Source organism: Neomonachus schauinslandi, chromosome 1 (genome assembly GCF_002201575.2).
Source record: "Neomonachus schauinslandi chromosome 1, ASM220157v2, whole genome shotgun sequence".
NCBI lineage: Eukaryota > Metazoa > Chordata > Mammalia > Carnivora > Phocidae > Neomonachus > Neomonachus schauinslandi.
Window position 1 is genome coordinate 149,825,029 of NC_058403.1, and position 25,049 is coordinate 149,850,077.

The 25,049-nt window shown below is 48.2% G+C and overlaps 1 protein-coding gene across 2 annotated transcripts; it reads left to right on the top strand.

Annotated features, from left to right (window-relative positions):
* Positions 1–903: 903 nt before the first annotated feature.
* On the top strand, positions 904–24,742 carry DCLK3 (doublecortin like kinase 3). 2 transcript variants are annotated; one of them, XM_021677516.2, is made up of 4 exons: positions 904–2,325; positions 19,411–19,543; positions 22,162–22,329; positions 24,549–24,742. In XM_021677516.2, exons 1-4 carry the CDS (start codon positions 919–921, stop codon positions 24,740–24,742), a joined length of 1,902 nt encoding a protein of 633 aa, XP_021533191.1. In that variant the 5' UTR covers positions 904–918. The 2 variants fall into 2 exon arrangements, 1 of the variants encoding a protein (XP_021533191.1); XR_002479682.1 differs by lacking the exons at positions 904–2,325; positions 22,162–22,329 and having other exon boundaries at positions 19,528–19,543; positions 24,549–24,632.
* The last annotated feature ends 307 nt before the right edge of the window (positions 24,743–25,049 follow it).

Consider the following 25,049-nt stretch of genomic DNA (forward strand, 5'->3'; position numbering starts at 1 on the left):
CACCTCGAGTGAGTTGAAAGTCAAGCTGAAAAAACTCTTCTTGGCAAAGAGGTGGGTGAGATTTTGGTTCTTTAAGGTTCCAGAATGTTCTGACCTCTTTTTGGTATTTCCTGGGCAGCGAAGCTTAGACCTTTTATCTCAGATGTATATCCCTGAAAGACAGCTCACTTTAGGGTAGCAGAAGTTGTGTTTCCAGGGTCAGGCCACGCCTAGTGAGGCCTCTCAAGGTGTGGCACATAATGGGGGCTCCTGGGAGGCTTGGAGGAGCCCCTCAGGCCCAACGAAGACTTGTTCTACTTTCCTGATCTCTTATAGGGGAGACTGGGGATTAGACCCAAAGTGCACAGGCTCCAAGATTTTAAGCAGATCCTCAAAGATCACACTTCTATAAAACCGTGATAGAATCAGTGACCTTCAGTAAAGCTTTGGTGAAGGCCAAAGGGCTCTTTGAACCCATCATGACTGACACTGTGTTGTCATTTTCCTCTTGCAGAACATCGAGGCCTGTGTGACCACTCTCTAGAATCTTTAAGCTCCAGAATCACGGAGCGGAAGCTGCAGGGCACATGGCTGCCTGCTGGCCGAGGGAATCTGGAGAAACCACTCCTGGGGCCACGCGGCTCTGTGGTGCCCATGTTCAGCACTCAGAATGGTCTTCACTCCGTCCATGCTGACAGTAGTACCCTAAAGCCCAGGGTGGTGACCGTGGTGAAGCTGGGTGGGCACCCCCTCCGGAAGATCACTCTGCTCCTCAACAGACGGTCGGTGCAGAGCTTTGAGCAGCTCTTGGCGGACATCTCTGAGGCCCTGGGCTTTCCCAGATGGAAGAACGATCGTGTGAGAAAACTCTTCAACCTCAAGGGCAGGGAGATCAGGAGTGTCTCTGATTTCTTCCGGGAAGGGGACGCTTTCATAGCCATGGGCAAAGAACCGTTGACGCTGAAGAACATTCAGGTAGCTATAGAAGAACTGTACCCCAGCAAAGCCCGGGCCCTGACACTGACCCAGCACAGCCGAGCCCCTTCTCCCAGGCTGAGAAGCAGGCTTCATAGCAGGGCCCTGAGAGGGGGACACCACTGTGGGGAGACCGAGGCTGCCAAAAGCTGCGGTGAGGCTTCCCGGTCCAAGGCGGCCATCAGTCATCAGGGAAAGGCCCCCGTGGAGCCAGAGCTGGGGGACAGGGCCAGGCCCCAGAAGAAGTGGGTCGGGGGGAAGTGGGAGCCTGAGCCGGGCAGCAGGCCGCCCAGGGAAGCCACTCTGGAGAGACCTGAGAGCGGAGAGAAGCACCTGGGCGTGGAGATCGAAAGGACCTCGGGTGAGCTCATCCGATGTGAGAAGTGCAAGAGAGAGAGGGAGCTCCAGCAGGGCCTGCAGAGGGAGCGGCTGTCCCTGGGGACCAGTGAGCTGGACTTGGGCAAGTGCCACAGGTATGACGCAGCGGAGAAGCTGGTGAGGACCAGGAGCTGCAGGCGGTCCCCCGAGGCCCACCGTGCAGGCGGGGAGGAAGCGTGGAAGGGCGAGAGCCACAGGAGCAGCCCCAGGAACCCCACTCAGGAGCTGAGGAGGCCCGGGAAAAACCCGGACAAGAAGGAGGACAGAGACCCCGAAGGTCAGGAAGGTCAAGCTCAGGCAGCCGCCAAGGCCAAGAGGCAGCTCGGCGAAGCCCAGCCCGTCAGAGAGGAGGGGCTGCGGGACGTGAGGAGGGAGGCCAGGAGCGCCTGCAGGAACAGGCCAGGCGGCCGGCAGCCCAGGGAGCAGCAGGCGGAGCCCGAGGCACTCCCGGGGCCGCGCGGGGGCGAGCAGGACGCGGACCGGGAGAAGCAGCCCTGTACGCCGGCGTTAGGGGCCAGAAAACCGGCTCCTCGCGGGGAGAGGGAGCCCAGGGGCGGTCGGAAGCGGCGGCCCGCGGGCCTCCTGGCGACCGACGTGCACAAGCACTACGTGGCGGGCCGCGTGCTCGGGGACGGCAACTTCGCGGTGGTCAAGGAGTGCCGGCACCGCGAGACCCGGCAGGCCTACGCCATGAAGATCATCGACAAGTCCAAGCTCAAGGGCAAGGAGGACATGGTGGACAGCGAGATCCTGATCATCCAGAGCCTCTCCCACCCCAACATCGTGAAGCTGCACGAGGTGTATGAGACGGAGGCGGAAATCTACCTGATCATGGAGTACGTGCAGGGTGGGGACCTCTTCGACGCCATCATGGAGAGCGTGAAGTTCGCGGAGCGCGACGCCGCGCTCATGCTCATGGACTTGTGCAGGGCGCTGGTGCACCTGCACGACAAGAGCATCGTCCACCGGGACCTCAAGCCGGAAAACCTGCTGGTAAGCCCTGACCTCCTGCTAGTAGGGAAGCATGTCTCCTGCACTGTTATCCCCCCATTCTGGAACACGGCCTTCGTGTTATTTTAACTTTCTGTGCCAGTATTTAAAACTGTGGTTATAGGTCCTAAGTTGCTGAGATGCGTTGGTGTTGATGACATTATTGAAAAAGCAACCTTACAATTTAAGTAAAACGGGAAGTGCTTCCTCATTCCTGGGAGAAAAATGCTTCCGCCTTGACAGTGACCGGGTGGACTTAATTTCGGGTGTATTTGCACAGCCTCTGGCCTTGGTGCCAGCAGCAGATTCCCCTGTGGGCTTTGTATCACCCTTGCACGGAAACTCCCCCTGGCCTTTTGAAGAGAACCTCTTGTCAGGGGTATTCAAAAGGCTCAGCGCTGCGGGGGCCCTTGTGTGAGGTGGGTGAGAGGCTGGCTCAAGAGTCCGATAACCTGGCTTTCTTAGTTACTTGCTGTAGGATAAGTCTTTCACCTCTCTGGGCCTTTGTTTCCTCATTTATAAAAGAGAAATAGCAATAGTGCTTATCTGGGACGGCTGAGGGAGGATGTCTGGGAGCTGGCCTGGCATTCACCGCTCAGCTGTGGTGTTTTCCTGTTGACCATAGACAGTCTCACAGAACACCAGCACCGGATAAGGACACTCCGCGACCATGATGGATCCAGACAAAAGCAAGACCCCTTTATAATCATGTCCAAATGCAGATAAAACCAAGATTGTCCAAACCACAAAGATGGCCACACATTCACTTTTGGCTACTAGGGGTGACTTCCTCCTACCTTCTTGGTAAGAATTACTGAGGCACCCAATTGTAGAATTACCCTCACTTCCTGACAGTATCCAATTCGGAGCAAAATCCTGCTTTCTTGAGCCCTCCCCCAAATCACCTAACAACCCCAATCTTAAAGTCCTTTGAACACCCTCTTATTTGGCTTACTGGATCCCAGTGGTGTGCATTCTCTCTTGTTGCAATGAGTCCGTAAACCCAGTGTTCCTTAACTGCAAGTGTGTTCCTGGTGGTCTCTGTGAGGACAGCATGCTTCACATGGTCACCCTCTGGCACCTTTATCCTACTTTTTTTTTCCTTTTAAGATCTTATTTATTTATTTGAGAGAGAGAAACAGAGAGAGAGAGAAAGAGAGGGAGAGCATGAGTGGGGGGACGGGCAGGCAGAGGGAGAAGTAGACTCCCCGCTGAGCAGGCAACTGGATGAGGGGCTTGATCCCAGGACCCTGGGATCATGACCTGAGCTGAAGGCAGATGCTTAACCACCTGAGCCACCCAGGCGCCCCATCCCACTTTCTTCTTAGCCCTGATCGCCACCTGATACGTTCCCTATTTATTCTTCTTTTTTCTTTGTCCTCTTATAGGAAAGACAGTCCCATGATAGCAGTGCTTTGTTTTATTCAGACTTTACCCCAAAACCTTGAACAGTTCTGTCACATGGTGAACCATCTTTAAATAGTAGTTAGATGAAGGAAGGAATTCAGACCAGAGCGTGCTGCCTGCCAAACAGCAAGCATTCTGTCAGTGGTGGCTACCATCATTATTATTCCTTTAGAAATGACTCTGATGTTAAGGTGGATATCACGAGCAGGCATCCAGAGCCGGATTGCTGCAGATAGAGCACCAGCGAATGGGGAAAATGATCTCCATGAGCCACATTTTTATTTATGTTTTCCTTTTTGGCAGGGCTTTAGCCTGTTTTCTTAAATTTCATGCCTGTAGACCCAGCCTGGGAGTATCATTCCTCGGTACATTCATATATCTGTAAACTGTGCCCACGAGCAAACAGAAATACCGAGTAAATCAAACAAAGTATCTGGTGAAATGAAGTCAATGTTGACCACAAAGTCGAGCGACCTTGTTTTGGCCCAAATTTATAGAATTGAAGAAGCAGTTTGACTGGTTTCTTGAGAGGTCTGAAATACCATCACATGTCTCCCTCTGAAAAAAGTTCATTTCTGCCTTAGCTGGGTGTTCTCATCCTTTCTTCAGCTGCTTTTTGATTGTTTCTGTCTTTTGGGCCTGAGCCCGTGCGTTCTCCACGTGCAGTGCACTGTTCGCTGTTTATTATGGAGACATTCGAATGAGCCTCTGATCTTTTCACTGAATTGTCTCAGCAGAAGAGGTTCTGATTAGAGGCCTGGGTGGGTCCCCCTGAGCTGACCATTCTGGGCATGGGCCTAACCAAGCATTATAACGGTTATACAAGTTCTTGAGTATGTGGAATGAGATAATGTATCCTCTAGGATTAATTTCTTTTGGGGACAGTCATCTCCGCTTGCATTTTCTCAGCCGGGTCCTTGAGCCAGTGTGTCGAGCCAGCTTATCTCTTGGGCAATAGCAGCTCTCACCTGTGTTACGGATGCACTCGTCAGCAGTTTTTAAAACGGAGAAAGCACCGGTTTAGATTTCATGGAGAAGTTTACTTGAGGAATTAGAGAAACTGCAAGGAATATGTTTAGTTTGGACAAGCTGACTGCCTTTGAGAGGTCATTTGACAACTCTGCATGGATTTAAATGTCAGGACATGTGTGTTGTTAGTGCCCTTAAGGGCAGTGAGGTGTGTACGTGTGTGTGTGTGTGTGTGTGTGTGGTGTTGGGGACGTGTGTGTGTGTGTTCTAGAGAGAGGCGCACAGCTACAGAGGAGCTGTAATTTTTCAGTCTCAATACATGAGTTATTCATTGGTGTTGGTTGCAACTTATATTTAGACCCTTTTCTCTTTTATGACTTCAAGGAAAGCCCGCTTTTTTTTTAAATGAACTTTTTTTTTGTGGTGGTATGGCTCCTTCAGAAACTGCCAAGAGCTCCATATTTGAGCCATCTTTTGTGAAATAGGTTAATATCTTTTCTGTCCCATGGATACTTTGTCAGCTTGCATTTATCAAAATGAACAGGTCTGTCACCTTTATAAGCCACGTTAGTCTTTTTTCTGGGTGAGTGAAGTTCAACATATTGTTATGTCAAGTCTAAATGCTCTCTAATGTCAGTGTTTTTGGCTTTTCAGACAGAGTTCTGGATAGTGTTGGATTTGGCAGTGGGCTCATTGTCTGGGCTTAGAAGGGTGTCATCTCTCAACTTGCTGGTCTGATAACACATCACAAACTTGCTTGGTCTTCTAAGACTTACTATTTCTAAATACCACCGTGGTGACCACTGTCTCTCAATGAATGTTCTTCAGTTGCCTTTAATTTAGTGTTTTGCGCTTGTGCTGAGCTTTGTATTATCAAAGTGATTGTTTCTTTATCCTTCAGTAGATGGCCACTTTCTGTATTAAGACCTGACTTTGCTAAACTTAGGAAAGTGATTTCACGTTAGAACTAATATCTGACTACATGAGTGATTATAACTGTTGCTTCTTTTAGAGACTTTCTGAATGTGCAAAGAGCTCTTTATGAATATAGCAAGCTTATCATGTTACTTTAATCAACAGAAATATTAGTGTCTAATAATTGGGCCCCGGGGTACAATTTTAGGCCTGTATTACTGACTTTGTCTGTTTGTACTCATCACACTTCCTGATAAGATGCTAGCACTCCTCTTCCCTTTGGTTATTTCGACTCCTGAGATCTTGCAAAAGAAGTTTTAATTAGGAGAATTTCCAGCTTGCAGAAATGTTAATTGCTTCTCCTGCCAGTATGTGCCTCCCTTGGTGGGGTCGGAATGTGCTGTGTGTTGACGGGGCCCTGGGAGGGAGGGAGGGGGTGGACAGGAGCCAGAGAGGTGAGGATGATGAGAGCAGCCCACGCAGGGTGGGAAATGGGCAGGCCAGGCCCCTGATGGCCGACAGCTGCGATATTGCCTACAGCAAAGAAGGCTGAGCGAGTGGGTGGGGGAAGACGCTGAGGAGAGGTCAGACAGGAGCAAGGTCATTTGAGACCATCTGTCCCAGAGGAAGGGCAAGAGAAGGGACAGGTTCCTGCTCTGGAAACAGGCTGAAAGGAAGGAAACGGGCAGCAGGCACGGTGGCTGCAAAGTGCTTGGAGCAGAGACCCTCGGAGTCCAGGGCAAATGGTGGTGGGCAGCCGTGGGGTCAGGTCACAGCTCATCAAGGAAAAATGTGGTACTCTTTCTGGCCTCTCGTGGGTTCTGGGAAGGAACAGACTTTTCTAGGTTTTTAACTGCTGAATGCAACTAGGACAAGGCCGTGACTGACGTCCCCAAGGCTGGTAAGGAAAATCTGGAAGGATAAAAAATGGCCCACCACGCTCCTTGCCCGTTCTCCCTGGAAAAGAAACCTATCCAGTCATTTTGTTCATTTTAATTCTCTAAGTTCTTTTTTCCACTTCTACTTGGATGCACAAGAAGGACTCAGTGCTTAGTGCTGTGAGCGGGTCTGCGATGCACAATTCTCCCTGGCCGGCAGGACTTCTCTTTGTCCAGCTCCAGCTTCAGTCTTCTTTCCCCTTAGCATCTAAGACAGAGGCGTCCAGGTCCTCTCCTTAGCGGCCCAAGTATTCATGAATGCATTTATATACTGACTGCGTTCACTAAACATTTGATGCCTATGAAGCATATCTCGTTAAGGTATACTTAATAAAATCAAGAAATGGGGATTTCAGCGATAACAGGAAATCACGAAAGAAAAAGTGCAGTGATATAAGCCTTTCGGTCATTGGCCAATATTGATCAAGTTTGTGAGAAGACAGGTTTGTAAGAGACCATCTCAAGAATCCCAGAGTGAATTGCAGCAGGAGACATCAGAGTTATGACTTCAGGCTTGTATCAGTGAGAGTGGCTCGTGGTCTCCATTTTAACAGTTTCCAGGAAAATAAAAAGTATCCATATAGTAAGTGAACCCACATATTGTCTAAGGCTTGACCACATAGCCAGAAGTTTCAGGAAATTTCTTAAAGTCTTCAAAATTCTAGATACTGGGTCATTTTGATAACTGAGGTTTTCCTCTGTTTGTTCCTTCTGAAAGAGTCACTTACAAGGGTGGATGTCTGATAATTTACCATTTAATTATCAGCAACAGAGACAACTTGAAAGATGATTGAAAATGTTGCTGAACGTTGCTAAATCACTTCTAAAATTGTGACTCCATTCCCCCAAGGAGTCCTGAAGTTCAGGTCCTTTAGTAAAGGTGCATAACAGCAATCTGCTAATGTCTTCTTAATACTTCTGTTCATGTGTGTTGTTGCTGCTCTGAGTGATTTCTTGTGAGCTATTCGAGGATCTAAGATTAAGTTTCTTAAAAATCTGTATTTTCAAAATGCCCTTAATCTGAGGAAGCAAATTGGTGAGTCCCTTCAACGAGTGTCCAGGGTCTAAGATCTGGTTGTCTAATTGCAGTAATCTGAAACCCCTGGCTCTGTTCCAGCTTCTTCCAGATGTCCTGCGTGTTAGGGGTTATGTGAGGATATGGAGAGGAAGGCTAGAGAGAGGGAAGGAAGGAAGGAAGGAGAGGGACAGATTAAAACAGATAAAGGCACAGAGATAGAGATGGGGCGGGGCAAACTCAGCTGTGGGTCTTCCTTTTCCCACTTTCTCGTTCATTAAACCTTGCCGACGTGATTGTAATGTTCTGACTGGGCCTTCTGGCTAACGACTCCGTAGACCTGGGCATTCTGTGTGGATGCCGATATACCGTTGATCCCCCACCCCAACCTTTAATTTCTAACTACCGTTTTGGGCAAGGAGACTCCACTTTTCCGTATCGCGACAAAACTCTTAAAATCCCTTTCAGTCAGTCGGATAGAATATATAGAATCAGGTTAAAGGATGATTTGTCTAAGAATCTCATGTGGGCCACATGCTCAGGCATTTGACCCCAGGTGCCTTTTCAAGATGGTAAATTTCCCCTGTAGGAACCATCTCTGATGTTTTGACCTTGTCAGATTCCAGGGCACAACTGGAGGCCCATGAATAAGTAATGGTGACCATGACAATAGTAATTCTGTTGGTCATAACTTTGACTTTCTTGGGTAGGACCTTGATCTTGGGAATTTTGATAAATTACGTGCACGGCCACACCGTGGTGGGCTTGGTGTTTTATGTCAGTTCAGGAGCTGGAGGCAGAAACAGAGATGTGTGCCCGTGGAGAGTTTGCATCCAGGGGAGCGGGGTGAATTGTCAGGGCTGAGCAGAGGCTAAGGAGAGGGAGAGGACACCCTTCTTGGCTCTCCTTGGTGCAGCTGAGCTACCTTCCTGCTGCCATGGGACCACGTGACTAACAGTGGGGTAAATCAGCACTTCTTAAATCGCCATGTGCACGAGAATCTTGATAAGATGCAGATGCTGATTTAGTGGGTGTGGGAGGGGCCTGAGATGCTGCATTTATAATAAGTTCCCAGGTGGTGCTAATGGTCTGCAGAGCATACCTTGTGGAGCAAGGGCTCAAACAATGAAGACATCTAGTTGTCTCAGTGACAAGAAGCCTGGAGACAAGTGGTTGCAGGGATGGTTAATGGAGCAGGTCAAAGATCTCAAGGCAGTTTTTGCCATTTCCCTCAGGGCCCGCAAGTGTCTACCACGCTCCAAGGATCACATTGTCACACTCACATAAATGGCAGGAGAAATAGGGGGTGGACTCTTGCTGGTGTTCTCCCCTTTCTAAAGTGGAGGACACTCTGGCTCAGGAGCTCCTCAGCACACTTCCTGTTCTATCTCATTGGCCAGGATGGGTCCCTCAGCATGGGTCTGGCTCAGGGTCATTTGGGGGGTGCTGCCACATCCTCCCTCACTCTTCTCCCCATCTCCATTGTGGGGTCACGGGGATGCTGCCAAGTCCTCTTTCAGGAGATCTGGGGAACTGCTGGATGTAGGACAAATCTGGGAGACTACAGCTTTCAGGAAAGCGTAGATAAGAAGTGCCTGCCAGGTCTCTGTTTCCAGAATCACCCAAACTTCATGGGTTATTTTTCTGGATCTCTTGGAGCCCCCCAGCCTCATAGAAAGTTGGGCCTCCTCATTCTGTGGTACAAGGCATCTCTCAAATGCTTTCCCTTCCTCTCGGCCTGCTTTTGTTTACCCTTCCCTGGTGGGGACATAACAACCCTGTTATTCTGCACGCAGACCCCCAGTCCTCCTGCCCTGACCCACACTGTCTCATTGTCCAGCTGTGGTTGCCTCTGGGATAGCCATGCCCTTTGTTTGGGCTTGGTTACCACATGTGTGGGGGTGGGGCTCTCGGATAGGGAACGAGAAGGGTCCTTGCAAGGGAAGCTTCTTCAAGGGCTGTGCCAAGAATGACCTTGGGGTTCCAGCTACCCTCCTCCGCTGGTTTATCTGTTTTCAAGTTCAGATTTTATGTGTCAAGTTTGTTTTTTACCTGCGGATCAAGCCCCGCCCACATTCACGGGTTGTGGGGGGCAAGTGAAAGCCGTTTAGCTTTTAGGTACTTAGGTGTGGCTGCAAAATGGTAATGTTTCTAGTATTATTTTAGGTAAAACTTTGGTTTTAACAAATGTCAGGGACTCAAGGTGGTGAAGGATAGAATCAGGGAGACTGCAAAAATCTTCCCTTCCTTTTAGTTAATTGATTCAAAGGGACTGAATTACACCTGTGATGGGGAATACATGGTGCTCGCTATAGACCCAGCACTGCTCCAAGCCCTTTGCTCCTGCTACCTGCTGTATAAACCCTGTGCAGTAAGTGCACTTACCTCTCTTTACAGGGAAGGAAACTTAGGCCCAGAGAGGTTGAGTAACTTGCTCAGAGTCACACAGCAAATGAGGAGAAGTGGGATTTGAACCCAGGACCCTTCCAAGCTCCTGGACACTCTACTAGACTGGTGCTTGGCAGATCTTAACATTTTTTTTTTCTGTCCCTAAATGCTAAAACTGAGATGAAAGAGATCCTTTCTTGCTGCATGGTTTCAAATTCTGGTAGATTGTAGCATAGCCACAGAAAGTTAGGTCTGCATGGGAAGTCTAGAGACCTCTCCCATATGGTAGGTGATAAAATAGGCTCAGAAAAAGTCAAGGTGGGGGCCATCTGGCTCTTTTGGTGTAAGCAGAGCTAAAACAAAAATCCAGGTAATTCCAGTCCTACTTCTGAGCTCTTTTGCAAAACACATGTTGACAGTTCAGTTGCTTGACTGGATTAAATGATTTCCTTAGAAAGTTCAATGCTGAATGTGGACTTTGGTCCCTTGAGAGCTGGGGGGTGGGGGACCTGGCTGGGTTCCAGTATCAGGAAGACTGAGAAGCTGGTGAGGAGGAGCATCCTCTTTGTGTTTCCATACAGAGAGAGAGGAGAGTATGGAAATCACACATTAGTCCAAGCATTGGTTTGGAAACATCCTGCTAGTTACCTCAGTGGTCTCTTTTTCCAGGGGGTAGTCACTTTAGTCTGAACCTGATGGTGATGGCCCTATTTCTCTTGTTCTACACCAGGATTCTCCACTGACTGTTGGCGTTTGGGCAGGATGACTCTGCTGTGGGGGCTGTCCTGGGCATTGTAGGAGGTTTAGCAGCTTCCTGGCCTCTACCCACTGGGTGCCACTAGCATCGCCCTGAGGTGTGATAACCAAAAATACCTCCAGACGCCGTCTGGTATCTCTTGGGTGGTAGTAGAGGACTGTCCCTGGAGAATCACTATCTGTACTTGTTGCACTGAGACATTGACTCTGTGCTCCCACCTGATTAGAGCCCACGTCCCATCAGAGCACGCACAAACTTTATTGTCCTGTCATTTTAGCACGTTAGTCACGATTCTGTGCACTTTGCATTTTCATAGAATTCTCACATCAACCCTATGAGGAAGGCTTCATTACTTCCATGCACACGTGGGGAAACTGAGGCTACACCACACTGAGGGGATGGCCGGAGATCCCCCAGCGGGGGGTGTCTGGCCACAGAGCCTGGGGGGGTAGTCCCTGGATGCCGTGTCTTTTTAACCCAGTGTTGGGTGTGGATGCTGAAGAGTGGAGGGTGGACTGTAGATGTTTCCTGGCTCAAGTAGGGTGGGCCCGTGGTCGGCCACTCACTTCAGGTCACCACCTGATTGTCTGATGTGATGAGCATCTCAAACTCAGGATGCCGAAACCGGGTTTCACACGGAACCTGCGCCTCTTCCAGACCTCTCCAGCCCAGAGCACGGCTGCATCATCACCTAAACAGACGTGCTGTCTCCCAACTTAAGAAAACAAACCTTGTTTCCTCCACGTCCCCCTCAGCTACTACCTCACTTTTATGAACTACACACCCCACCCCCTGAAAGAGGTGTCTGTCCGCCCTGTTTGCGGTTTTCCACGTTCTGTTCCATCCTGAACTCCAGGCGGGCTCTCACCCCCATATTGGGCTGCAACCCCCCTTCTCTGTCACATGGGGCCCCCACCGGCCCAGCTGCTGGTGGCAGGAAGCTTAGTTGCCCCAGAGCCCCTTTCCTCACCCTCCCCGTTCAAACCTTCTCTTCGCCCTTAGGATGGCACTTGTCCCCACCTCCACTCCACCACCAGAGACCAAGCCACCATTATCTCCTGTTGGAACTATGGTAGTGGCCTCCTCACTGGTCCTCTCTCTTCCTCTAAAGGCCATCTTCTCCCAGAAGCCGGAGTGATCTCCGAATGTAAACCAGACCCTATAACTCCTCTGCTCAGAGTCATCATTGGCTTTCTGTCACACTCAGAGTAAAAGCCAAGTTCATTTCTGTGAGCTCCAAGGTCTTGCATCATGTGGCCTCTGGCTTCCTCTCAGAGCTCCACTCCAACCGCTTACTCCGTCACTCTCTCCACTCCTGCCCCTACTTGCTATTCCTACATCGGGCCAAGCAAGCCCCTGGACCTTTGCACTTGCTATTTCCTCCACCTGAAAAGCTTTCTCCTCAAATTTGAATGTGGGTCACGCTTGACTTTTTTCAAATGTTACTTCCTCAATGAGTCCTGCCTTAACCACCCCATTTAAAATAGCAACCCCTGCCATTGTCAATTCTAGCAGTGTCCAGTAGAACTTTCTGTGATGATGGAAATGTCCTGTCTCTGCACTGCCCAGTACGGTGGCCACTACTACATGGACACTTAAAATGCACCTCGGGTGTCTGAGGAACTGAACTTTAATTTTGTTTAAAGTAAATAGCCACATGTGGTTATTGGAAACTATACCAGACAACACAACCTTTATTTCACTTTTTCTTTTTTTTACCACACTTATCACTGCAGAACACTACATACTCATTTGAATATTATTTATTAATAGAAAGAAGGTTTATAAGAGCAAGGACTTTACCTGTTTCATCCACTGCTCCTAGTACCTAGAAAAATATCTGGCAAACCCTAGGCATCTAAATATTTGTTGGGTGAATATCAGGTGTTAATGAAGTAGAAAAGTACCAGATGAAGGCCTGTCAATTGGCCTGTCATGACCGGTCCCAGGGAAGACTTTTTTTCCACTGATGCTTTCAATCATTGTTTTGCATTACGGTATCTTTGGCTGTTGAAATGTAAATTGATTCTAGGCATTGGTATTTTGGTATTTCAGTGTGAGCTGGTTTCTAAGATCATAAAGTCCTCGTAGCCAGTTGAAAATGGAAACTTGGAGGGAAAAGGCCAGAAGGACCATGAAGGATCAAGTAAGAAGTAGGCTTAACCACATCTGAATTTTTCTTGGCTTGAGGTGGGGGTGGCGGGTACTACTAGCTGCTTGGTCTATACTCTGCTGCCATCTTCTGTTCAGAGATGAACATTGCAAGGTCACATTTAAATTGAGGTACCATTGAAGGACAGGAGGCTGTTAATTGTTCAGAAAAATAAAGATTCCTCTTGAAGCTTTGAGGCCCTCCAGGTGTTTTATGGGTGCTTATATAAATAATAGAGACCACCTGGATTCAAATCAGGGAACTTTGGTGTGGCTGGGAAAGGGGGTGATGGATGCAGATGGATCAGCAGTCCTAACAGTGCTGTGTGAATTCATCTCTAACACTCTTGCAGTTGGAGGGCAGCTGAGAACCGAGCTCTGGAAGGAACATGACCCAGAGCAGTGAGACAGAGAAATGGAAATGTCAGATGTGGGCACAGGGGCTATGGGCCAAACCTGGCCAACCTGGCCCACGAAGGTATAGGGAAGGAAAAAAACCCTTTTGTCTCCACCCTCCTGGGTTCTTTGGCAGGACCCCGGAAATTAAATCAAAAAAAGACAGGCTAACAAGAGAAAACCAGACGGAGGGCATGAATGCAGCACACACACATGGGAGGAACTCACACAGGTAGTTCGAAATTGGGGCTTTATAGAGCATCTTAAAAGAACAATACGTTTTTAGAGAAGTGACAAGATAAAAGAAAAAGGGTTTCTAGGATTTTAGGGGCAGCAAATTGTGGCAAGTAAAATCATGGGAAAACTAGTGGAAGATAGGAGTTGTTTAATAATCAATATGTCAAAGTGGAATAATTTGGGGTGGCATATTCTGAACCCCTCAAAAGGCTTTCTGAGGAAGGGGCATCAGAGTGGGACACCGAATGGAGTCTTTGGCTGTCTTTATGGCCACCCAGTGCCCCATCCACTGAGAGGCCTGAGGTCCACTGTCCTGATCAAATTACACGTGGAACGTAGTGTTCATTTCTGAGCGTTCTTTGCTGAAAGAGGCATCGATGAAATGGAGATCATCCAGGACTTGACTGTGCACACGAATCACCCTGGGGGCTTGTTGACATGTAGGTTCAGGTTCAGTGGGTCTGGGCAGCCTAGATCTCTACCCAGCTCCCAAGCGATGATGGTGCTGTTGGTTCAGGCAACGAACTTAGTGTAGGAAGGATCTAGAAAGGGGTGATGGTCAGGAGAATAGGTCTTACAAGGATCAGCTGGAAGATCCTCAGATGTGAAGTTAGAGAAACCAGAGGTGACTTGGGGACCATGATAACTGTTTCCCTTTGGGATGAGTATGGCTTTCTTCAGTTCCCTCCCCGAGGGCAGACTTAGACAACTGTGTAGGGGGTGGAATTTGGAATCAACACACGGGTGAACCTCCTCACAAGTTAAACTGGCCACAAATGGGATGAGCTGCCGGTTAAAGTTGTGGGATCTCTTCCATGTTGAGATTTCAATCAGAGGTGAACAGTCGTTGGTGGGAGGGTGTTTTACACACATTCCCATCTGGGTGGAAAAGCTGGTGGTTTCAGAAGTCCCTCAGATGCTAGGAGGAAGAGTTATCCCGGGAGGATGTCCCTCATTTGATTTCACGATTAAGATAGGGAATTGTTCTGAAGCCAAGAATGGGAGGTGCCTGTAGAAACAAAACAAAATGAAACTCACACAGTCAGTGCAGGACTTTAAGTATAATTAAGCTGCTCACGTAGATGAAATAGATGAGAAGCCGCAAGTCACACGGATGGCTCCAAAGGATGTGACGTCCCTACTGAGAGTAGAAGCTGGAGACAGCAGAATTAAAAACACCGGTGGTCTCGAGCTGCTTTCTGGAAGGGACAAACGACTCCACAGATCTTAACCAGACCCCGGGCTCAGGGTCTGCTGTGGGCAGTGCCGTGGGGGATGATCCCGAGACACAAGGAGCAGGATGAAACCGCGAAGAGAAAAGAAGCAGCATACCATGTGTTAGAAAGGCCACGGAATAATGTAAAACACGGATTTGGTGTTTGGAAATGCATGCCTCAGCATGTGGGCATTTAACCTAATAAATGTGCGAAACAAAAGACTGAGTTTCCACCGTGTTGAATCTGCTGGTCCTTCAGCGGAGCCAGGGTTTGGAGTTGGGGGTGTTTCTCTGAGGAAAGGACTAGTTTGTTATTTCTCCTGGGGGCATATTTTATTTTGGTGTTATCAAGACAGCCAGATGCTTTTCCTGCTGGTCATTTGGTTGGGAGAATACAAATATTTGTGGGGACATATTTTTTCAGCAACTACCCAGCAAATGTGATTAATGTAGATGATCCAGCTGGAAACTCTAGTAGGCACCACACTATTTTGTTGTCCTCCCCTTCCAAACGCGATTTTCTAGTCAGTTATTCTAATCATTACCTCCCTGTCTCCTTCTGGGCCCTATCTGTCTCGCTATGCAGACCACGGCCGAATCGCATTTTTGTCTGCATCTGTGACTTTCCCTTCAGTTAGGTTAATTAGGGAGGCATCGATTAGGTTGCCTGCGGTAACTCAGACTCCGTAATGAAGACACATTCTCTTCTAAGAGCAGTAAGCTCACTGGCAGGATCCAAAGCAAGTGCAGAGAACTTACTCTTGTCTGGGGAAACCGGAGAGGGCGTGACCTGTATTCCTGTGCCCATGGTTCTGTTGGTGTACAGGGAGAGCCGGTCTTCCCATTGCCCTCGGCCCCCCAGGCCCTGCTGGGAGCATTGGCAACCTCTGTCCCCATTCCAGGAGAGATGTGAGAGCCTGTGCCTGCAGACAAGTTGGTAATTTCTCCTATAGGTGGTCCCAAGGAGCCTCTCCCCCGGGGTGTGGTCAGCCAGCCTCATCCCTGTTTTATCATAGCTCAGTCATTAATAGCTCAGCTCCCCTTTGCCATGAGCATTCAGCTTCTATGATGAGATGCAGGGCAGGCAAGAGCTGAGAGGGGGCTGGAGCTTTCACAGCACAGGATGGACCAGGGCCCTGTCCGATATAGGGGCCTTCGGTTTGGACAAGGAAGATATCAAGGACAACCTCCCATACTTCTCATTTTCTCTGAAGTCAGTCCTGCTCTTTCGAGGTTACAGAGGCTAAAATAATAGGGTTTACTTAACAAACACTTATGTCATGCTTCTTGGGTGCTGGGGTACTGTTTATCCCACCTTACAAATGTTAATTCATTAAATTCTCACCACACATCTCATTCACATCTCACTTTACAGATGAGGAAGTGGGGGCACAGAGAGGACCAGTGACTTAGCCAGTTACACCAGTGAATGGTGAGCTGGAGTTTGCACCTCGCTGTTGGGCTTTATAGAGTCTGTACATGTAATGGGTGCATGATGCTGAATCGTCCTGCAAAGGGTTATTTCAGTGCGGGACATGAGGAAGCCGCCCAGCGCCCCCTGCTCCCGGAGAACCAGAAGCAGGTGGACCTGAGGCCGACCTCTGCCAGGAGGGGACAGAGCCAGTCACCTCGACCCTGATTTTACCGATTTGTTACAAAAGGGGCTTTTGCCATCAATCCCTCAGGTGGTGCTGGGTCCAGCAGGGGTCCCTCCAGGGGGGAAGGTGGCTGTGTTCCTGGGGGCACTTCTGTGTGACCAGGATCCCCAGAGGACTGGCTGTCTGTCTGGGTTTCAAGACAGCCATAGGGGCTGTAATTATTTTTTAAGTGGAAAATAAAAGTTTTGTTGAGAAGGTGCCTTGGAAAAAACTCCAAAGTATCAATTTACTTAATCTTATATTTAACAAAATTTGTTTTAATTAAAACTATGCATTAATTCCTTCCCCCCAGCTTTATTGAGGTATGATTGACAAATAAAATTGTGATATATTTCAAATGTACACCATGATGATCCAATCCAATACACGTATACATTGTGGAAGGATTTCCACACTCAAGTTAATTTCCCTGGCCATCACCTCATAGAGCTGCTTTGTTTTTTGTGGCATTTTTTTTTTTTTCTCGTAAGGATGTTTAAGATCTCTCTTGGCAAATTTCAAGTACACAATACAGAATGATTAACTACAGGTACTATGCTGTACATTGGATTCCTAGAACATATTCATCTTACAACCGAATTTTGGTACCCTTGGACCACCAGCTTTCCCCAGTCCCTGGTGACCACCGTCCTACTCCTTGTTTCTAGGAGCTGGACTTTTTCTGTTTGTTTTTTAGGATTCCACTCTTATCTCTGCCCTCTATGGATAAATTCCCCTCTGGGCCCGAGACCTTGACAGCCCCCAGCTTTGTCCTTTCTGTTGGGAGGAAAGGTGCCGGGGAGGATGTGACGACAGGTGCACCTTTCCCAAGAGGCAGACGACAGGAGGGAGGAAAAGATGCCACACTTGCAGAATCTACCGTTCAAAGCTCCCTGCTAGAGATTGCGTGGGCTGCTTTCTGTGAACACGAGGTCGGAAGGCTGGGTGACAAGGCTGCTAAAGGGGCTCGGAACGCCTTCCCGGTAGGGAACCAGCATCTTTCTGGCGTGCACAGACCAGCTGCCCGGGGCGGCTACCTGGATTGCTGCAGAGTGGGGCCCGCGCGGGGCTAGAGCTGGAAGCAGGCAGGTACCACTGGGCTGTAATACCTCGCTTCCTGCCTCCCGGGAACGAGGGGCTGTGGGAACCCTTTGGCTTCTGCCTTTATTTCTTGGTGTCCTGAGACTTGGTCAGGGGGAAGGCTGTTGCTCTGAGTCTTAACACTCTCTGATGTTTGGAGGCCAGACCTCCTGTGGGTCGCCCTTCTGCCTTACTTGTTTGGGTACCAACTAGCGTTGAAGAAGGTTGGAGTTCTCATGTGCCCAGTGATTTAATCTTTCCCCGGAGTGGAAAAGCACCTGCGTAGCAAGGAGGGAACCAATGCATCTTTCACTTACTGCAAAATATGCTAGGTTTGCCCCCTCGCTGTTTGTTTTTACGTGAAATAGAACATATCTTTACTTATGTCGTGTCTTGCGTGGTGGTCTAAATACCTGCTAGGCTCACCTCTTGAGATTCATTTCTTTTAGGTGAAGACCCACCTCTTCCTAACACATCATCTAGCATGCAGATACCTTGAGGGAGAAGGAGGACAGGACACATTAGCTGGGCAGTGGGAATTGGTTTACCAGTGATTGAAAGCTGGCCACAGGAATTTGTTTGGAAGAATGAGACGCAGGTGGGATCCATTTTGACGAAGACAAAGGAGAGCAGGGGTTCTCCGTCTTCATTTCAGAGTGAGGGTCATGTCTTTTCTGTGCTCTAAAAATGACTGATTTTCCCCTTCTCCAAAACCTGGTGGAAGTGGGGTCTAAAGAATCAGAACTACTTTCACCTTCATGCAAAAATGTTAACAGAACCCAGTTGGTCTGTTCATATATATGTATATGAATAATATCATATATATAGATGAATCATATATATATATGAATAAATCCTTATTTAGTAGCATTAATTCTGTATTATGTGGAAACAAGGACAACCACCTCATCCTGCTTTGCCTGTGACTGTCCTAGTTTTTTTTTTTTTTTAATTAATTTATTTATTTGAGAGCAAGGGAGGGGCAGGGGGAGAGAGAGAATGTCAAGCAGACTCCCTGATAAGCTCAGAGCTCAACACAGGGCTCGATCTCACGACCTGAGATCAGGACCTGAGCTGAAATCAAGAGTCGGACGCTTAATGGACTGAGCCACCCAGGCGCCCCAGAGATTGTCCTAGTTTTAAAAATGAAAATCTCACATCCTGGGAACCCTTCAGTTCCTGGCGGACTGGGACAGTTGGTTACTTTAGAGGAGGACTTCGCAGGGTAGATTATGGACATTGATTGGAACTCCTGACACAAGCCTAATTGCGGGAATTGATTACCTCCCTCCCCTTTTAAAGGAGAAAACAGAGGCTTAGATGAATAAAGAAATTGGTCCAAGACCATCCAGAGGCAAGTCTTGGATTTGGAACTAAAGACTCCTGGTCTGTTTGGTCCTTAAGACCTTCCCCAGTCCTCAAATTGGGGTCTGTACCTAGCGTTTCTCCACTGCTTGCTTACTTCTTCCTTCTAATTTCTAGTTCTTTCCCTTTCTTTTTTTTTCTGCCCAGATTTCACATTCCCCAGAGACATTTTCTAGTCCTCACTAATGCTAGTCAGTGCTCAAAATATCATTGATCCTTGTTCTAACTCAGTGGTGCCCAATAGAAGTTTCTGTGGTGATGGAAAGGTTCTATATTTGCACTGTTCAATATGGTAGCCATTAACCCTCAATGGCTCTTGAGCACTTGAAATATGGCTAGTGCATCTGAGAAACTAAATTTTTAATTTGATACAAATTTTAATAGCTATCTGTGGCAATATGGTACTACTGTAGTGGACAACAGAGCGAATCTAACTCATTGGTGTTTTACTTGAAAATGTGAGTATCCACCACTGAAATCAGGTTGGGTTTATCAACTATAAGCTCAAGTAGGTTTATCATTTGCTTATCCTGATCTTGCATGCTTGTTGTCTCATTAGTTTTTCTTCTTTGTTCTCATCACAGTTTTGGTGATTTGGAGATTTTGTTTTCTTACAGGTTCAGCGAAATGAGGACAAATCTACCACCTTGAAATTGGCTGATTTTGGCCTTGCAAAGCATGTGGTGAGACCTATATTTACTGTGTGTGGGACTCCGACTTATGTAGCTCCTGAAATTCTTTCTGAGAAAGGTACGTGTTATACCTTGCTCCACGGGACTCTGGTTCACTGACTAACAACTGTCTTATTTTTAACATTTAATATTTTTCAATATGGAGCAATCAGAAATCTCAGAGTTGGCACCAGGCTTGCACTTGGATTTTAATGGAGATATTTGAAACAGAGCTTGACCAAAGCATGTGGACTTCTTCCTCATCTGGGCTGCCCTTACAATGGAGGGATTGGGGTGTGTGTGTGGGGGCGGGGGGCAGGAGAGCGAGATAAAAGATGACGGAGAATTAGCCTGGGAACTCAAACAAGGAAGGCCATTTGTGCCACTGACCCAAGGCTACCTGTAATGGGAAAAATTTGAAGCAGTTCTTATGGTAATCGGCTTAAAAATTCCTCCTCCAACTTTGCATTTTAAGGAGCAAGGTGTCCCATTTCAAACCCCATGAGTAGTATTTATTACCAGTTTGTATATTATACGAGGATCCAATGGACTGTTTTAGTGACACATTCTATAAAGTACATAAAAAGGAAACCGTTATTATTATTATGTGGCTCCAAATATATGAATGTCTGTTTAGCCACTGTAGCACTTTGGGAGAAATCAGTTTAGGCGTCATATGTAAGACGGGAAAGCTCTGGGTGGGTTGTGGGGTTGGTGGGGAGAAGGGAGAGAGTTTCCCAGCAGCAGAAGCATCAGGGAAGGTAAGATGGGGAGACAGGAATATGCACTGGGGTTGGGTGGTAGAGCCATTGAGAAGACTGGTCTCGGTGTTGTAGAGGGCAATTTAGTTGGCTGACTAGGTTGAGTCTGGATTCTCCACAATGGGGGAGGCTGAGCAGAGGAATTTGGACTCAGTGTGGCCAGCAGAGTGGCTAAGGCACTGTGGTGACAACCATAGACATTTTTGTGGAGGCATCAATGACCTGGGTAAAAGAAGGAAAGCAAATAGTCTCCCTGAATGCTGAGGGAAACCACAGCCTTGGTGCTGATACCAACTAAGGCTGTTGGAAAGCTCTTTTGGGAGATGGGGTGGATGGGTTGAAATTTTAAACACAGTGATTTGGTAGAGGTATGAGGATGGATGCATGGAGTTGTCCACTTGGCAGGGAGGTCAGGCCCTGGGCTGAGCGGGTGCTTTTGAGACTCCTCAACTCGGAAATGGCAGCCCATGCGGGCGAGATAAGGAGTTCCTCATGATGCCAGCAAGGGCAGCCGGGGACAGACTCTGGAGGGAGGCCCAGAGTTGGGGGATGGAGAAGGAAGGACGGGTTAGCAGGGGACAAGGCAGTGGAAGCAGGAAGAAGACGAGGAGAGTATGGGGTCACAGAGGTCGAGGGGCACATTTCAAGATGGGAGGCCAAGCTAAGCCAGACCCTCCTGAGTGTGAAAGGTAGTACAGAGCTGAGAAAAGGCCAGTAAAGTTGGCCAGAAAGAGGTCAGCAATGATTTATTTCTGTAATATATATATATATATTTTTTGCTGATTTGTCTTGACACCGTTGCTCTGGGGCTTAATAATGAATATCCAACTTCCCAATTATAGCTGCTGAGTGTTTTCCTTTTCCAAAGGTAAAAAGTTAGAACATGTTTGAAAATGTCCATACTGCTGTTATAGGGTTTTGTGAGGATGATTGGGCAATACATATCAAAAACCTTTACTGTGTCAACCTTTACTGTACTGTGCATTTAATTTCCGGAAAGTTATTGCAAGAATATAGTCTGAGATGTGCACAAATATTTAATAGATGAGGATGTTCATCACAGAATTATAGTGTAAGAAAGTTAGGAAATACTTAAATTACAACATAGAGGATTTATTATATAAAGGGAATACTGACAGCTATTAGAAATCATATTTTTGAAGAATTTTTTTTTATATTCTTTATAGGACATTCCTCCATAGGAAATGCCATGATATATTAAGTGAATGAAACAGGGTATAAAATATGTCCAATGTGATCCTAATCTCGTTACAGGAAGTATAAATATGTGTGGGTGTGTGGGTGTGTGTGCTCATGGGGGATACAGCTAGTAATGTCAGTCTTTTTATAATCATAAGACAGAGCCAGTAAAAATATTTTTTCAGTGTGAAAAGACAACGAAGGACTAGGATGGAGAGGCTGCTGGGGTAGACCAGGGCTTCTTGAGCTGTCTCTGGTGAGGGTTTTAGAATTTCTAATATAGTGTGGACCCACGCGAAGCTCTGCTACATGGGATGAGGTCACCACTCATGCCACGCGTGACTTACCAACGTGTGCTCGACAGCCCCCGAACTCTGCCCTATACTCCGATCAGTGAGACGTGTCCTTGACCATGCAGCTGGATGTCATGGCCATGCCCAATTGCTGTGCGTTTCCAAATGTTTACTTTCAGTTTCTATGCTTATTTTATCCCGGACCGGTTAAGAAAGGGTAACAAACGGGCAGTCGTCTGAGGACCACGCTTTGGGTAACACTGGTGTCGACCCCCCCGTTTGTAGGCCTTGGCAGCAAAGCACCCCCCATGTGTTTAGAAGTGGCTGGTGCTTACTGAAAGCTGCGGTCCTCGGTCACCCAGAACCACAGTTCCCCGTGTTTGTCTCCTCCTGTCTGATCCAGCCTGGTCTCAGTTTGGCTTCTGTCTCTGCCTGTCGCGCAGGTTACGGGCTGGAAGTGGATATGTGGGCCGCAGGCGTGATCCTGTATATCCTCCTGTGTGGCTTCCCCCCTTTCCGCAGCCCGGAGAGGGACCAGGACGAGCTCTTTAACATCATCCAGCTGGGCCACTTCGAGTTCCTGGCCCCTTACTGGGACAATATTTCTGACGGTGAGATTGGCTCCCCCGAGTGGGACACGAGGCCATGTTAGAGCTGGGGCCCGTCCTGGGTTCTGACGGCAGAGCAGGTTTTAGGTCAGCTGTGTAATGAGGCACGCAGGGGGCCCACCTCAGAACTGGGCACGGAGAGGGGCTGTCGACCTGTGCTTCATCCTTTGTTCACTGTGAGCTTCGTGGAGATTTATTTGTATAGCACTCTGGGAAACAGGACTTGCTTTGGATTCAGTGAAAAAGTCTGACCACTGGTTGCAGTCACTAGATACTTAAGGCGGTGGAGGGACCTCAGAACTGAAGAATATCAGAAATGTAAACCCTCATTTGGAAAGATCACAGTCATCTCGTATATGGAAGTACTGGGAATTGAGCAGCCCGGGAATGCGTATCTTCCTCGTGAACAGCCAGGGGTCGTGGAGGGGTGTAGTTGGAGCACAGAGGCTCTGGAGGGCACAGGGTGACGGTCTTAGCTATCTCCAGTGGAGCAGAGGCATGTAGGGTCTTCCTCCTTTTTGGCCCCTTTCAAAACCCATCTTTCCCCTTTTTGCTACTGATTTGTCGGTACCACCCGCTACCCTTATAAAATTGGGAACTGGATATTCAGGGGTTTTGAGTCTTTGAGTCTCTAGCTTAAAAAGTAGAATAGGAGTGACAACTTTATTTTCCCTCAATTCCCCCAACCATGTCATCTAAGATGAGTTATCGAACTGCCCTCATCCCCAGCCTCAGTCTCCTTACTTGGGGTTGGGGGATGAGGCAAGGAGAAAGCTTCATTTTTTTTTTTTGCCCCTTAAATAAGGTAGAGAGAGGGGTGGCGTGCTGTAGGTGGAGTGAGGGTCTTGAGCTGAGCAAGCCAGTGGTGACTTGGGAATTGAAGGACTGAAAATCATTTTAGAAAGTTCTGTGCAGCACTGTCCTTAGATTTGGGTATGGTGGCCCCTGCCCTGAGCCCCATGCCTTAGAGAGGGCCCTACTCTGGTTATGCCCACCCCACAGAGCAAGGGGACTCTGGAGCCAAGGAGATGTGTCCTCCAGAACCAGGTCCCCCCTTCTAGGTGACTTAATCAGAACCCCAGAATTCCCTGCCCAAATGGTGCAGGCCTACTTCCAAGACTGGGGAGACCTCTTTACCCAGAAACTTCCTATATTGCCCCAGGGTAGCCAAGGAGCCTCTGTTCAGAGGGGTAGAGAGAGCTTGGACATGTTGGTGGGGTGTTCAGTTGTCCACACTTGTACATGTGAGTCTGAGAATTCCCAGTTTAAACCTGACCCACTCCCTGCTGAGTCCTCTGGGGATCTTGAGGGAGTGATGCTGTTTGGGGTGGGTGCCCAGGCACTTCGTTGGCAGAACTCACCCAGCTTGAAGTGGGCGAGGTAGGAGAAGTCCTGTGGCTTCCATGCTTAAGAGGTGGCCGGAAAGTGGTGTAGAGGAGGGGCTGATGGGTGGGTGAGCAGCTGATCTTAAGCAAGAGTCATCACCCAAGGAAGGTGGGGAGAAGTGGGTGGTGTTTTTCTCATGTGATCGAAAAGGAAGCTCAGGGAGCTGGCCAGAGAGAGCCAACAAGCCACAGAGAAGTCATTTCTCCCCCCTTGCCTCAAGCCACCTGGCCCACCAGTTGCCCCCCCATCCCTCTAGAATCAGTCATGATCTTGGGCAGGAAGTGAAATTCATTTTGACTTGGTGCTGTTTTGTACTTAGGTTTCCTTCACGTGTTTCTCAACTTTGTCAGTGTGAAGGCATATTTACCAACTTAGGAAGGAGATTGAACAGATTTTATTTAACAGCCCAACGATTGATTTCAAAATGTAAGATATGTAGACATACGGTATGTGGCCTCCATTTGTTCTCTTGCACGGGGCGCCATGGCTGTCAGGGGTGGGCCTGGCCCCCTGACTCTAGAAACGAACGGACATCCTCTAAAGCTCTGCTGTCCCGACATGGTAGCCCCTCGCCGCTCGTGGCTATTGCAGTTGAAATGTGCACTCGTTGAAAGTCAACACATAAAAATTCCGTTGCTCAGTCTCGGTAGCCATATTTCAGACGCTCAGTGGGTAGTGCAGACATGGAAGGCTCCCAGCATCACAGAAAGTTCTGTGGGGCAGCGCCCTCTAGCGTGTGGTGCTGACATGGGCGTTTGTGATCTCAGTTCGTGCGCGGGGCAGATTCAGAGCCCATGCATTCATTTCATTTTCTCTTCCTTCTCGCCCTCCCACAGCTGCCAAAGATCTGGTGAGTCGGTTGCTGGTGGTAGACCCCAAAAAGCGCTACACCGCCCACCAGGTCCTTCAGCACCCCTGGATTGAAACCGCGGGAAAGACTAGCACAGCGAACCACCAGAAGGAGGTGCCCCCTGGCAGTGAGGGCCACATCCGGAGGCAGCACAAGCGGTCTGCTGAGCAAGCCTCCTAGTGGCTGCCTCGAGTACTATGCAGCCCGCTTCTCCCCCAGGGACAGAGAACGAGACAGAAATCCAGGAGGCCTACAGTGAGGAGGACTTCAGTGAGGAGGACTTCTGCCCATTATTGGAGAATCAGGGGAAGGAGAGAGATGCTTAGTATATTTTAAAGCGTATTTTAAAAAATGAACTTGAGTCTTAACCGTTAAATGCTGTAACATATTTTTAGATTTGTATATTTGAAGACTTTAATACATTTATTTTGGGGGGGGTTTAAGACTATCAGCGAGGACTTTTTGGTAATAATGCTGTGTTTTGCTT